This window comes from Conger conger, chromosome 18, assembly GCF_963514075.1.
Source record: "Conger conger chromosome 18, fConCon1.1, whole genome shotgun sequence".
NCBI classification, from domain to species: Eukaryota; Metazoa; Chordata; class Actinopteri; order Anguilliformes; family Congridae; genus Conger; species Conger conger.
In genome coordinates, this window is record NC_083777.1 from 19,719,392 (window position 1) to 19,734,302 (window position 14,911).

At 43.9% G+C, this 14,911-nt stretch overlaps 1 protein-coding gene across 17 annotated transcripts in view; it reads right to left on the reverse strand.

Annotated features, from left to right (window-relative positions):
• Positions 1-14,911, reverse strand: part of kcnma1a (potassium large conductance calcium-activated channel, subfamily M, alpha member 1a) — a 168,428-nt gene that overhangs the window by 110,189 nt on the left and 43,328 nt on the right. For 16 of the 17 annotated variants that reach the window (XM_061228784.1, XM_061228791.1, XM_061228792.1 and 13 more), the window contains exon 2: positions 11,839-12,000. The exons of the other annotated variant lie outside the window; for it this stretch is intronic. In XM_061228784.1, coding sequence (XP_061084768.1) covers positions 11,839-12,000 — 162 coding nt within the window. The remainder of the gene's footprint in view (positions 1-11,838; positions 12,001-14,911) is intronic. 17 annotated transcript variants of the gene reach the window in all.

Genomic DNA, 14,911 nt, shown 5'->3' on the forward strand with positions numbered 1-14,911 from the left:
AATAGCGTGTATTCTTTATTCTAATACAACATCATAGATTTGTTTGTTAACCCATTATGGACTAAGGCGCCCTTTAGAAAACGCATAGAACGGCCGAGGGATCACAGTGCATTTTAGCGGTCATGTGTCTTGAAAAACGGTCATATGATCAAATTCAATGCTGGCGTCGCAAGGGAGATGTAAAAAATTAATCGCAGTCATTAAATGTTCAATGCCAAAATAAAAGTATATAAAATAAAAAGTGTAAAAGAAGTGACAAGCTCTTATACATAGAAGTTCCCAGAAATAATTTTACTGTTAATCATGCAGCAGGACTGTAATGGACATGATTTGTGCATTAATGTGTGTGGAGACTCATTCATAAGAGACTCATCTGAGAGGTTGCACTGAAATGAAGATCTACTGGGATAGCATGGTGCTAGTCCTCTCAGCTTTACTGACCCTGCCTCTCATTGGTCCTCAATGTGTACAGCAGATCTCTCTCAGCTTCTGCTTTTCACCGGTTTCCACAACGCAAACTCTCACTTGGATATCTTTCTGACAAGAAAGCAACTTTTAGTTATGATCCTATCACAGTGATAAACCTTCACAGCTTGCCTGTAAAAAATTGTCTATTTAACGAGCAACATTCATGATGGTCTGGGCTGATAGTTATTGCTTTATGGAGTGAGACTGGCTCATTGAGAAGTAGTAAAAGACTAATATTATGATGGAAATTGCCCAGGTGACCCATAGGGCTGAGTTCAGACACAATTACACAATTAGCATTGAGCAGAATGAGGAGACGGCTCACCTCGGGGGCCATTTAAGGAAAGGGACAATATCTTCTTACCTTCGCTTTTTTTTCGCCCTGGTGAAGTACGTTTTTACAAAAGTTTTTGAGGTTTATTAAATATTTAGGCTCCAAGAGAAATGACCTTGAATAATATTCCCTTGGCAAAATGAGTGCAGGACCAGAGGGAGCACTTCTGGTTTCTCATTTCTCAGTTTCACGTAATCACCTTTCTGGACCCACGCAACATGCACGGGGCAGCCATCTCGGCTCTGAGTCAGGGACACTGCTCTAATCAAGTTTTAAGTGATGAGGTGCTTAATGGAGTGTCCAGGGCAAACGAGAGAGTGAGTCACAGGTCGGGAGGCCGGGTAATTAGCGACTGCTCACGCAGAGTAAAAGGGAGAGAAAAATGTGGGCAGGTCTTTCATTTCAGACTTCAATCTGCCCGTGAAAATCATTCCCAGGAACGATGACTACCCATCAACCGACAGGTCAAGGAGAAAGCTCTCTTCAAAAAAAAATGTTTGACTCAAATGAAATCATCCCAAAATGCCCAGTTCACACTGCGGTCAAGGCACAGCAGTGATTGGTGATACAGCCATAACCACCTGAAGAGCAAACAATCCCCTAAACCTGACAACAGCACAGAAGCATCCCCAGCTTGACACGCAATCTATTTTACAGTAATACACTGTATCTAAGCAACACTACGCTTAATAGACATATTTACAATTTAGTTGTTCAAAGATGCAAAGATCTCCTGCCATTACAACCATTCAGTATAATTTCAGTTTTATGCTGGAGGATACAGTGACTGCAGGTATGAAACCACCCAGAATTCTGAGGCACAGCCAACTATATATTCTGAAATATATTCTCAACATTTACAATATATTGCAGTGTATGCCATTTCCATGAGTGTGGAATGTACCCATCACCCTGCATCTCTGCCTGGGAACCTACCCCCATGGAGGGGGTAAAACCACTGGACCACAATGGCCCCCACATCAGATGGAGACGGCCTGACTGACAGTCTGACTGACAGGCTGTCAGTCAGACCAGGACAGAGCAGTCTGACAGAAGTTGTTCCTTCACCACCTTCTACTGAACGCCTCTTCTGAGCCCTGCCCCCAACTCCAATGCCATGGAAACGGTCCTCAGGTCCACAGACGACGCAGATAAAGCTAATGCAGAGCTGAATTACAATTGATTGGCAAAACAAATTATGCTAACTAAGAACAACACAATGCGTAATGATGAGATTAGGCCATTCAGCCCATCTGAGATCATTTCCCAGAGAGTGTCCAGCACTACATCGTGCCTGACCTTTGACTTGTTGATGGTCTCTGTCTCTACAACATGACCTGGCAAAGCTACTCCAAGCGTTTACAACTGTGCGTGGAAAACACATCGAGATGATGAGCGTGTAAGTTTCCTGAATAATTTCTATTTATCAACCCTGGTTGTTAATAATGAATAAAAAAATAACCGTCAAATCCCCTCTTATCAAATTATTATATTGAACTACAGCTGCTAAAGGGCATTGGATCCACTATAACAACTATATTAGTTTCAACTGAAACTTGGAAGTTTATGGATATTGAGAAAAGTGCCATCTCATTTGATTTAAGCCACAGTGATTCAAAGAGTAGCGTAAAAATGCAATCAACAGCAAAGCACTGTATTACTGACTCTCCTCTGGCGCAAACACTCTCTGTTAAACTGCAGAAATGGGAAACGGCTCGGACACATTGGCACACGTTTAATGTCTCGGATGGAAGAAAGAAACTATCCCCACGGACAGACTACACAAGTATTGGCCGGGCCCGGATTGCCAGATAAACACCCACAGCTCTCACAAAGCCCGCACTTTCTCATAAAACGACGCGGTACCAACTTCAATTATCTTTCCACGGCACCGCAGAGAGTTACATTTTAATCTAGAGCTGTGGCTTCGGTCCAGCAGAGTCACACAGCGGCCGTCACCCAGGGTGGAACCATGGGACTTGGAGTTCATTGAAAAAGATATCTTTAAAGTCTTTAGAAACTGCAACTTTTCAATATAAAGAACAACATGTTTTTTGAAGTGTCATTCCATAGATTTTCACTCAAAACACCAGCATACTGCAATTTAAAAATTAAATAAATCAAATATTGGGGTTCGGAAATATTCTTTACTCTCCAGACCAACTGTACTAATATGATGAAAATGCCATTTTAGCGACAAAATGAAGTGTTTAATAAGGAATAAACAGGCTTTGCAGCTCTGCCAATTTAGATTAGAATCTGTTGTTTGGAGCTGGCTTTTCTGCTCGTGTTAATAATTCACTCCAGCCGCTGGAGTTATTTCCCCTGCAGACTCGATTTGGCGACTGCGGCGGTGTCGATATCTTTACCCGCAGCAGCAGATTAGCTTTAAAAACGGCTGAGCGCGAATGCTCAAACACATTTCTAATTATCCATGTTGGAGTTCTCTGATCCTTCTGCCAGTTTCTGCACTGAGGAGAAACAGAAGTGAAAGCGAAGAGAAGAGGCCAAAGCCAGCTTTGGGGCCGAATCAAGTTTAGTGCCAGTGGGGGGAGGAGGGGATGGCCATCACAGACTGGAAATGGGGGGGCCGGAATACACAAAGCTTGAAATACAGGACAGACCACCACAAATATTTTGAAATTTGGATATTACATAGAGATTACAGGCACCAGGCTCTAGTCCAGTCTAATCACCAGTCCAGTCCAATCTTATAACCAGTCCAGCCTAATAACTAGTCCAGTCCAGTATAATCACCAGTCCAGTCCAGTCCAGTCCAGTCCAAACCAGCTAGTCAACATACAACAGCATAAAATCATTGTATAGCTTTTGAAGAGGCCTGATGTTATTGGTGGATGATGATGTGACATTGTCAGGGGGCCCGGGGCTGAGGAAGCCTGTCACGTAAGAGTGACTCCTGCAGTCTTCCTGCGTCAGATCCTCTGCTGCAGCGGCTGCAGTAGCCTGCAGATCTTTGGCAGACACTAGATTATTGATTGTGGGCCTGACTGGACTCCTGATTCTCCCCATTCACTGAAGCTCATGTAGTGAATCTTTCCCGGTCAATACCAAAGCAGCCAGGCAAAGGAGTGCAGTACCTCCCCCTGGCCACAGGGAAGCAGTAGAGGGGAGAGTCACAATCTGACCAGGTGGCCCACGGCCCATCCCCACAGTCCCCTGGCCCCTGCCTTGCCATGGCAACTGGAACAGTACTATAGGAGCACTGACTCACCAATGAGACATCCAGCCCATGCAAGGTAGGCGTCCAATCAGGACAAAGGTCAGGTCAGGTAAAGGACAAGAGTTCTGTCATACACGTCAGCTATAGCAGCCAGAACACAGACAACATTTTTCCAACTTTTGATTTTACATCAACATAGCAGCATTCACAGAAATATTTCAGACTATTTTTCTTTTAAGATCCTTCAACTGCTCTTGACTTCATCTTCCTAATTAGGTTGGAAGCTGTGCTAAAGGCCCTGTATCACCTTGCTGATTGAATGCAGTTAGCTCGCTGGCTAATCCTGGTCATTGTGTATTTGAAGGTAAAGGTATCCATCTTGTACAGATCCTGCCTGGCATGCCAGTCCAGACATGCAAGAAGACAGGAAGTCAGGAACGAGCCTCTTTGAAAAGTGAGCACTTCAAACTCAAGGAAAGGCGATATTAAATGTAATTGGTAATGGCGATAGACTGTCAGATTGCACCTAGACTGGACTGAGCAGCATATTAAAATTAAAGAGGGACTAACACTGATGAGCGACAGATTAGACAAGGCAAAGGCTGTGATGTCACATTCTAACAGATTGCTTTCCGGTACAGCAGGGGCGAGATAAGATTAGGTCAGTGCGGGTGCAGATTTTGGTTTTAGACCAGCACTACGACACCTGACTGATTAACTAGCCATGGTCGTCACTCAAGGCCTTGATAAGTAGAGTCAGGTGTCTTAGTGCTGCTCTGAAACAATAACCTGCACCCACAACAGGCCCTTCTGGATCAGACCATCCCACCTAATTCTGATCCATTACATTACAGGCATTTGGCAGACGCTCTTATCATGAGTGACAGACAATAAAGTGCAAAACCATAACCAGTAAGTGTAAGTCTCACAAACTCATAATTTATCTTTTTTACAGTAGATTATCAAGATGAAGAAGGTTCACTTTTCCTGATGAAACTGCAGGTGAATATCATTAGTTTTAGACAGCATTACAGGTGATACAAATGGCACAGAATATAAATCATCATCATCAGTTAAATAGCATTAGCTTTAGGCAGCAGAAGGTGCAGCCAAAATCCATGGGAATATCATCCAAACCAGCACCATCTGCTGGATAACCACAGCCTTACTGATCCTCAGGTATAAATTAACTCCTATCCCACTATAGTACTCAGACAGTGAGACCTATACCACTATAGTACTCAGATAGTGAGACCTATACCACTATATTACTCAGGCAGTGAGATCTATACCACTACAGTACTCAGACAGTGAGATCTACACCACTATAGTACTCAGACAGTGAGACCTATACCACTATAGTACTCAGACAGTGAGACCTATACCACTATAGTACTCAGGCAGTGAGACCTATACCACTATAGTACTCAGACAGTGAGACCTATACCACTATAGTACTCAGGCAGTGAGACCTATACCACTATAGCACTCAGATAGTGAGATCTACACCACTATAGTACTCAGGCAGTGAGACCTATACCACTATAGTACTTAGGCAGTGAGACCTATACCACTATAGCACTCAGATAGTGAGATCTACACCACTATAGTACTCAGGCAGTGAGACGTATACCACTATAGTACTCAGCCAGTGAGACCTATACCACTATAGTACTCAGACAGTGAGATCTACACCACTATAGTACTCAGATAGTCAGGCCAACTCGACTCTGTAATACCCAGGCAATCAGGCTAACAGGAACTGGCTCATTTCCGATGGCCTCCTGCACATTCGATCACTCCCTGGCAGCCAGCGAGAAAGGTCAACGGGCCAAAACCCTGGCGTGTTCCACTTTGAGATACGCGGCGTTAGCGCCTGCAGCTGTCACTCATTCCGCAGACAGTCTTTCCTGCGCTAAGCCGAGGCGGACTCTTACTCCAGATTTCCGGCCGGCGGTCGGGAGCGTTCGTGCGGGAAACAAGGCCGTTCCCAGAAGGCAACGGGGGAAAATCACCTGGGCCCCCGTCGGCGGGCTCAGACTGCACCACCGCTGTAAACGCAGCGCTATAAATGGATCACGGGTAACGCAGCGTGTTAGCGCCCAGCGCCCGCCCCCCCCTCCCGCGGATCAGCGTATAAATAATGTAAGACACGGTGGGAGCCTCGTCCTTTCGCCAGTTACCGTCCTTACATAGGACTGTCGCTACCGCTGAGTGTGGGAGGGCTCTCCACAGGAGCAATCGCACCGCCATATTCCACAGAAACATGGGGTAATCTCAATGTCCTTATTCTTCTTTCTCTTCATTTATCAATTCATGAATCTAGCAATTAATATTTCATTTTCCAATACCGGTCTTCCACCACAAAGGTTTTAGCCACCATCTTAAACAGTTCAGACATTCAGGTGATATGAATGTTACAATACTGTTACACACCATCATCATCATTATTATAGAGATTTCAGTAAATTATATTATAATTATTATTATTATTATTATTATTATTATTATTATAATATAGAAAAAGTAAGCAAAATCTCCTTAATATAAGGCAATGCTCAAACCCTGTGAATGGGAAGGCATGAGGCTTGTGTTAGTCAGCACTGCCTCTACAGAGGGTGAGCAATGTGTGTGTCACTGGGGCCAGCTTCGGCATACAAGATGACTTCTTTATCCTGTCACAACAAGTGATTAAGTTACAGGTTTCTTTTAATCATAGTGCACAGCGTATGGTCAGAAAATCCATCTTTGTGGTATGAACATGTACCCTTATGACATGTTAATACAAATACATTATATTAATGTGAGTGGAAAAATGTACGAGTTCATGTCATAATACCTTCTAAAAAAGGATTCAAAAAGAATGCATGAAGTGCCTGCTATTTCTCAAGCAGTTTACCATCTTATACAGCTCAAGTGAAAATAACCATCTTTACTTCTGCTATTCACCATAGCAAAGTAACCCACCTGGCCCACTGCACTGCAAATGATAAGTAAAGCACAATAATTTTAGTCCTATATTTAGGCATACAATCTTTTTTATTACATTATGTTTTGCTAAATAAGACTTAAAACTGAAATTCTACCTAAACCACTTAAGACAGACTTATTCTGCAGTGAGACACTTCAATGCAAATGATGTCATGCCACACAAGCAGATGAGGGCTGGGGTCTTCTGAGAGGTGTCTGATTCGGTGCCTGATTCCCCGGAACAACATCGATATCACCTCAGGTGTGCAGGCGAAACTCATTTGCCATTTTTCATTAACCTCGCTGACAAAAACAGCTTCTAATTCAACCCAAGGACCTACAGGAGCTGAGAGGACTCCCTCTTCCAATGGGCTTAGGTAAACTGCTGTTGCTATGGCGACTGGCCAGGCTGAGTACACAGTGGGGCACACTGCCATTTTTAAGCTGCAGAAGAGCCCTAATAGAGAGGGCATGAATCCTCCATCTACACACTTACACACACACACAAATACGCACATACACACCACAAACACACTTACGCACACACGCACACACCTCATCACTTACATCACACACACAAAAACAAGTTTGTTTGCACACATAATATATAGAGCCAAACACAACACCACATGCGTGTAAGCACACTCAGTATATCTCCACACACTACACAGACCCAAGCACATGCCATACATACATATTTGCTCACACACAATATACACCCAAACACACCACACACACACACACACACATGCACACACACACACACACACACAAACACAACTATACTATATCAACTCGATTGCACAAACACAAAAATAACTCATTCAACTATGCATGCACGCACGCACACACACACACACACACACACAATTGCATGCATACGCACACAGCAGCCACCCTCCAAAGGCACACATTTGCAAACACACTACCTATACAAGCACGACTCACAGAAACATAAAACACATGCACACACACTCCGCACTTTCACACGGACATACATACAAACACAGACAAAGCAGGTGCTCACACAAACACATGCACGCTCACACGCACATCAGCATACATGTAAACACAAACACACAACACAACTAAACCTCGTTCAGAAGTAGTCAGATCACAGCTAGATCATCGGGCCCAGGGTACAATCGCGCCTCATAATGAAAGCCTATCAGTATTTTATCATAAAATAATCAAACACTGGTGTGTACAGAAATGTTATAATGAGATAACAGGTTTACATCGCAGAGGAAGGCAACATGAAAAGAACGGCAATTCAGTTACACAAAATGACAAGTCGTTTCCTCCCGAGTTTACTTCAAAACACTAACGGTGACAGCTACAAAGCACAGACTGGTTAATGATGACTTGGATATCTTAAGGAACCCAGCACAGCGTCACTTTGTAGTGCAATGCACTGTGTCGAGTCTGTACTGTGCACTATGCGCATAAAAACACCCAACGGCGAAGAAAATTCACCCAACCAGTTTACACGGCGTCTCTGAGCCCTCACACACACCGACGGCAGGTAGGCACGATACGAAACTAAATTAGCTTTCCTTCATTAATTATGCAACACTTTCACATTCATTATTGATAAAATGGTGAAAACAAAAACAAGATAATACAAGCTTTTTCTCAGTGGCTGAATCTTTAAAAAAAAGAAAGAAATGTTGCATCATTTTCATGAAATGAAACCAATCCATACACTGGACTGTGAGAAGAAGACTGATTCCTTGCATTACTGGTTTACAGTTTTAATGTTCCGCTGCTGTAATATGATTATGAATTTTGTGAAAGGCATGCCCAGGGGGAGGTGGAGGTGGGGGTTGTGGTCGGGGGGCGGTGGGTAAAGCACACAGCACTGATTTATGAGTGTGATAAAGTGTTCCTGTGCAGCCGGGCCAGCAGCCCGGGCGGGGAGACGCACTGGGAGGGGGGCAGGAGGCGGGGGGGGGGGGGGGGAGGCAGGGGGACGCGAAGCAGGGGGACGCTCCGGGCCGCGCGATGGCCCTGGCGCAATACTCCCACTCACGCAATTACATCACGCTCCGCCATGACTCACGCCCCACAGCCTGAAACTTCACCACGGCGTCTTAAAGGGGAACTCTGGTCATAGCTCTACACCATGACTCACCCCACAGCCTCTTAAAGGGGAACTCTGGTCATTATGCTACGCCAGGACTCACCCCACAGCCTCTTAAAGGGGAACTCTGGTCATAACTCTACACCACGACTCACACCACAGCATCTTAAAGGGGAACTCTGGTCATAACTCTACACCATGACTCACACCACAGCCTCTTAAAGGGGAACTCTGGTCATAACTCTACACCATGACTCACACCACAGCATCTTAAAGGGGAACTCTGGTCATAACTCTACAACATGACTCACACCACAGTGTCTTATAGGGGAACTCTACGCCAATATGTTAGGTGTTAGGGCCTCACTGATCTGGGCAAGTGTACAATTGATTCAACTGTTAAACATTAGACTCTGTAAAAGGAAATAATTTTGATACAGGGTATTAAATAAAAAATAAAGCATTAGTTGATCTCACAGATTAAAAATACTGAATGTGGTACTTCATTTTCATGGCATTCAGATATTTGTCATCAAGCCGTAACCCTTCAATAGACATCAGGGGCCGGCACGAGACACGAGACACAGATTAAGCTCAGTCCTGGACTAAATTGAGAATCCATCCATCCATCCATTATCTGAACCCGCTTATCCTGATCAGGGTCACAGGGGGGCTGGAGCATACATTGGGCGAAAGGCAGGAACACACCCCGGACAGGTCGCCAATCCATCGCAGGGCACACACACCATTCACTCACACACTCATACCTACGGGCAATTTAGACTCTCCAATCAGCCTAACGTGCATGTCTTTGGACTGTGGGAGGAAACCGAAGTACCCGGAGGAAACCCACGCAGACACGGGGAGAACATGCAAACTCCGCACAGAGAGGCCCCGGCCGACGGGGATTCAAACCCAGGACCTCCTTGCTGTGAGGCAGCAGTGCTACCCACTGCACCATCCGTGCCGCCCTAAATTGAGAATCTCCATCTAAAATAGAATTTAGATTAGAGTTAGAGGCTAAATCCGTGTCTCTGACACTGGCCCTATACACATCAGATTAAGAACAGCAGTTTGGACAAAACCCAGCATAATTCAGAGTTTTAAAATCCATAGTTTGACTGCATACCTAGGACCTCATAACTCTGCCTACAAGCAGTGACTCACTTCACTTTCTTCAGTGTTCCGTTACTGCAATCACTGTTCACCCATTTCCTCATTTGACTGAAAGATTTATTTTTCTTTGGAGAGCTTATGAGTCACAGAAAGGCTTCAAGAGTACCTAAATGCTGTTTGCAAGCACTTGAGGTTTGTTTTGCCATTTAGACCCAGAACAAAATTAGAACAAAGCTTCAAAGGCACCAAACATGGTTAAAGAGCAAGCCAGCTTTATATAGACCTTTATTTAACAGTGAAATCCAGCACTGCATAGATCAGGGGTGGGCAAGGAGTGCCCCTTTTTGGGGTTTCCAGGAAACTTCTCCATTTTGATTTGCCAAATCAGTCTTTTTTTACTAAATGTAATGTTTTTTCATCACAGCTGATCGTTTTATGGTAATCTATGCTACAAAAAAATAAAGACAGAAGCAAAAACCTGCATACACACTGGGCCCTGCAGGCTTGGAACTGCCAAACCCTGCCCCAGATGGATTCAGGAGATACAGGTAGCCTGCAATGCTAATTACTGACATAATGACATAATCTAATCCAATCACACTGAGGGGGAAAAAACTGGATCGTGTTTCATGTGAGGCAGCCAGTGAAAGAGGCCTTGCCATTTTGCGGCAGACTGCAGATGCCCCCTCAGCATTCAACAACCTGGCTCCCGCCAGGACAATTCCGCATCTCTTCCTCTGACCGCCACCCGATACCCAGGCCACTTGGTGGCTATCGACCTGTTTTGGCTTCAGTCGAAGGGCCACAATACCCCCAGCACAGGGGAGATGCGCTCGATCAAGTTTTTGTAATTGCATTAGCGGGAACATAATCGGCGTCATCGTATGTCGCACGACCATAAGTTATAAAATCACAGAGATACATTTTCTGTTTAGACAGGAGCCATCTTTGTTCTGACCGTGGCACTGGACACCGAGTATATCTTTTACATGGATCTCAAGTGCAATAAAGTGGATTGAGTGTCCCAGCTGACAGTTTAATCAATGTTCATTCCATTAAATAGCTTGCAGCTTTCATATGCACAATATTTCATACCTTTATGACATGCTAACATATTGCATCTAGAGAAATCTCAGGAATCTAATAACTTATTTTTATGATTCTTTATGATTTAGCTTCATTTGTGAATTAGATTTAATGAAGCATTGACTGTATTTTTACCATTTCCGTTAACTTGACATTTGTAGCATGGGCAACAGCGGTAAGGTTGACGCTGGTGAAATCCCCCAGCTGCCACTACAAATGTGGAGGTCCCAGCAGGCTGCTACCGTGAGGGGAGGGATCCCCCAGCTCGTTCTTTCTAAATAAAATAAGTGTGACCACCTTTAGTATTTCTCTTTTGCTTGTTTTCACACTATTCAAGCACATCTGACTGCAGGATGTGGGATGGGGAGGGAATAGATACCGAAGGGTGGAGTTTGACACCCAACCTCTCCCATTGACACCCGCAATTGGTTAAAAATAATTCCGCCTTTGGAGTCTCTAAATTGGACGACTAGGTAGGACATCGAAAGGTTGGCTTTTAACATGAACCCCCACCCTCAGTCAGATGCCTCTCAGACGGTTGGTATTTCTGTAGGAGACGGAGGAACCGCAGGACACTGAAGAGGACGTGGAGGTACTCACCAGCACTCTGCCGGTCAGCGTCTGAGCGGAGATCATCACTCCGGCCCAGTCTTTGACGGAGGTCATCCAGCCCACCTCGCTGACGGGCACCTCCTCCTTCTCCCCCGTTTTGGCTGCCCCATCGGCCGGGCAGTTGGCTGGGTTGTTCACCTTATGCACATCCTGGAACACATCATCAACAGTCACATTAGGCTTGCACAGCAAAAATAAGACAAATATAAAAAATACAAAAACTAAGCAAAAAAGAAATCTGTATTTGATAAATAAGCCAATGAGGTTTGACGATTTGACTCATCTCAAGATTTGCCAATGGGGTAAGATAATTTCACTTGTCAAGCTAACCGTAACTTAAAATAATCTAGCTAATATTGAAAAAAAAGATTTTAAGTCTCACTACAAGATTAAAACAATTAAGACGATTTCAAATTGTGTTTTTTCCATAACGAGATGAGGGGAATACCCTGTAATCATCACTTCCTGGGTAAAACATTTTAAAAAAGGTCACAAAAAATAAAATAATGAAAAGCACAGGCCTCTCAATCCATCTACGTTCATCCTTGACCTACAGACAGGACAGAGCGGGAGTAATCACAGAGAGACTGAACATAATAGGGCGGCCAGTCCCAGAACCCAGATGATCAGATCAACGGACCTTCAGGCACTCTTGGCTCAGGGAACAGAACATACTGTAGCAACATTAGGCATGTCACGGAAGCTCTGCCAGCTTACACACTGTTCTTTGTCTCACAGCGAATGTGCGCGAAAGTACTTCCTCGTTTGAAATGCAGCGTCTATCTTAGACCCGTCAGTTGACGCGATCGGCTATCAAATATTGGTTACGTCCCAGAAAGTGGAGAGGTTCTCCGCTCTGAGAAGCCCCGCAGTTGTCAAGCTCGTAGTGGAGTAAGCCTGGCACGAGTGTGTCGGTGTAAGCAGAGCCAGAATGGGCAGCCCATCTCTCCAATGCCACAGGCCGACCCCGTCCTGTCCTTGGACAGACCAGACCAGATGGTCCTCAACAGAAGAGTGGGAGGAGACACACAGAACCAAATGGACAACGTTTCCCTCCGAGACAAAAAGTCCTTGCGCTGAATAATAATAAAACAATTCAGGTTTTTTATTTATTTTTATTTTTTATAAAGCTAACAGAATTTGCTTGTCCACTGGGGTTTCATTTTTCATAAATCGCATACTGATTGCTGTATATATGTGGATGTAACTGCTTTTGTGTCATAACTGTACTCACCAGTATTTTAAGCTGACCACAAGGGGATTGAAATAAATTTGGGCACAGACTTCAGGCGAGGGAGGCAGTTCACACAGCAATATGATCTCAAACATAAGCATATAAAATAATATTCTTACCCCATTCGCAAATCTTCAAATGAGTAAACCTGCCTCCCCACATTGGTAATGTTTTTGTCTTATTAGCAACCTTATTAGCATGTAATAGGAATAAGATTTTAAGTGTAAATATAAGAGGAAAATACTTGATACAACTGACTATCTCTATAGAGTGTGAAGGGTGGGTTCCACCGAGTGCAGACTTCTTCAGCATTAGGAAGGGAAAGATGCATCTCTGACATTGCACATTGGTGCCATGAGCATTCTTTATATTAGTCCCCATCAATGTTCATACTCAGAATTCAAACCCTGTCAGAGCTTGCCGAGGACTGTTTTTCTGTCACTGCACTCTAAAATAAGAGCCCAATAATAAGGACCATAAAGCCATGTCAACCAGCAGACTGTGCCTGAAGATATACAGTACTGTACATACTGTAATGTCTTATTTTTAAGGGAGGCTTGGCAACTGCATCTTCATCTTGGCATCTGTGTACCCAGTGCTCACCACATTGAGAGATACAATGGTCACCCATGCAAAACCGAGCGATACATATTAAAAAAAGTTACTTCAGAAACTTTCTACCTCGTCAATTTCAATTTCAAGAAGAACAGCTGAAAGTAGGGAATAAAATGACATTTAAATCATGTTCAGCTTCATTCAACTACACCACCAACGATTTAAACTCACAGCAGCTGGGTCTCAACTCGTCCATTTTGTAAAATTCAATAAAATGCATAAAGACTTAATTGAACATTTTTACTAGGGGTATGCAGAAAAACAATCCAATATAGCCATGCATTTTTGATGATAAAAACCCCGACTCCTGATTAATTCATTGGTTCATTGTTTACATCATTTTTGTGACCCAGACATCAAGCCTACTTGTCCGAGAACAGAACTTACTGCAACAACATTTTTTGTTGCATAAGAAACCGTTATTACCAAGCCAATGGTGTAGATATTATTAGTCCAGTTTTCTGGGGTCTGAGGTGGTTGAATTCTTGAAGCTCAAAAGATAGCCACCCTCATTACAGACAGCAGTTACCCTACTCGGTAAATGTACTACAGAAGCACAAACTCTAAATTCATTTCCAAATCCACAGCTGTGCTGGCCGGAACCCTAAGATCAGATACTTAATTTGATTAAATTATTTGGCAATATGAAATTACGAAAAATGTTCCACTTGACTGAATCAATTTGGCAGTGTTAACCCAGTAAGTCACACAATATAATTTTGGATGCAACTAAAAACCAACAGGACTTCTCTTTCATTTTTGAAACGTCCAACTTTTATTACAATCAAAGCCATTTAATGCACAGAGACCTAGTCCCTTCTTGGCAAATGAGGCATCTGTAATGACTTCTGTAATGTTGCAACACAGGATAACGACAGAGATATCAGCAGCTGATGGTCAATACCAGGCCTACTTTAAATTGGCAAAACTATTAATAAATATAAACGGTCATAAAATGTGGTTGAGAAGAGCAATGGGTTTAAAGATAAGACCTTGCCCTATCCCGTTTCCCCCTCCTGGGTCTCGATGGCTTTTCACCTGCTCTCTGTCCCACCTGCCTACGTCCCAGAATGCCGAGGGAAGGAAGCTCCGCTCTGCCTGGCCTGTGAGGTCACGGGGCACAAGGATTTGGATGGATCTGGGAGCTCTTCAGACGCACAGAAGCAGCTGTGAAGGCTGGGAGTGGGGGGGGGGTTCCTGACCTTGGCTGTC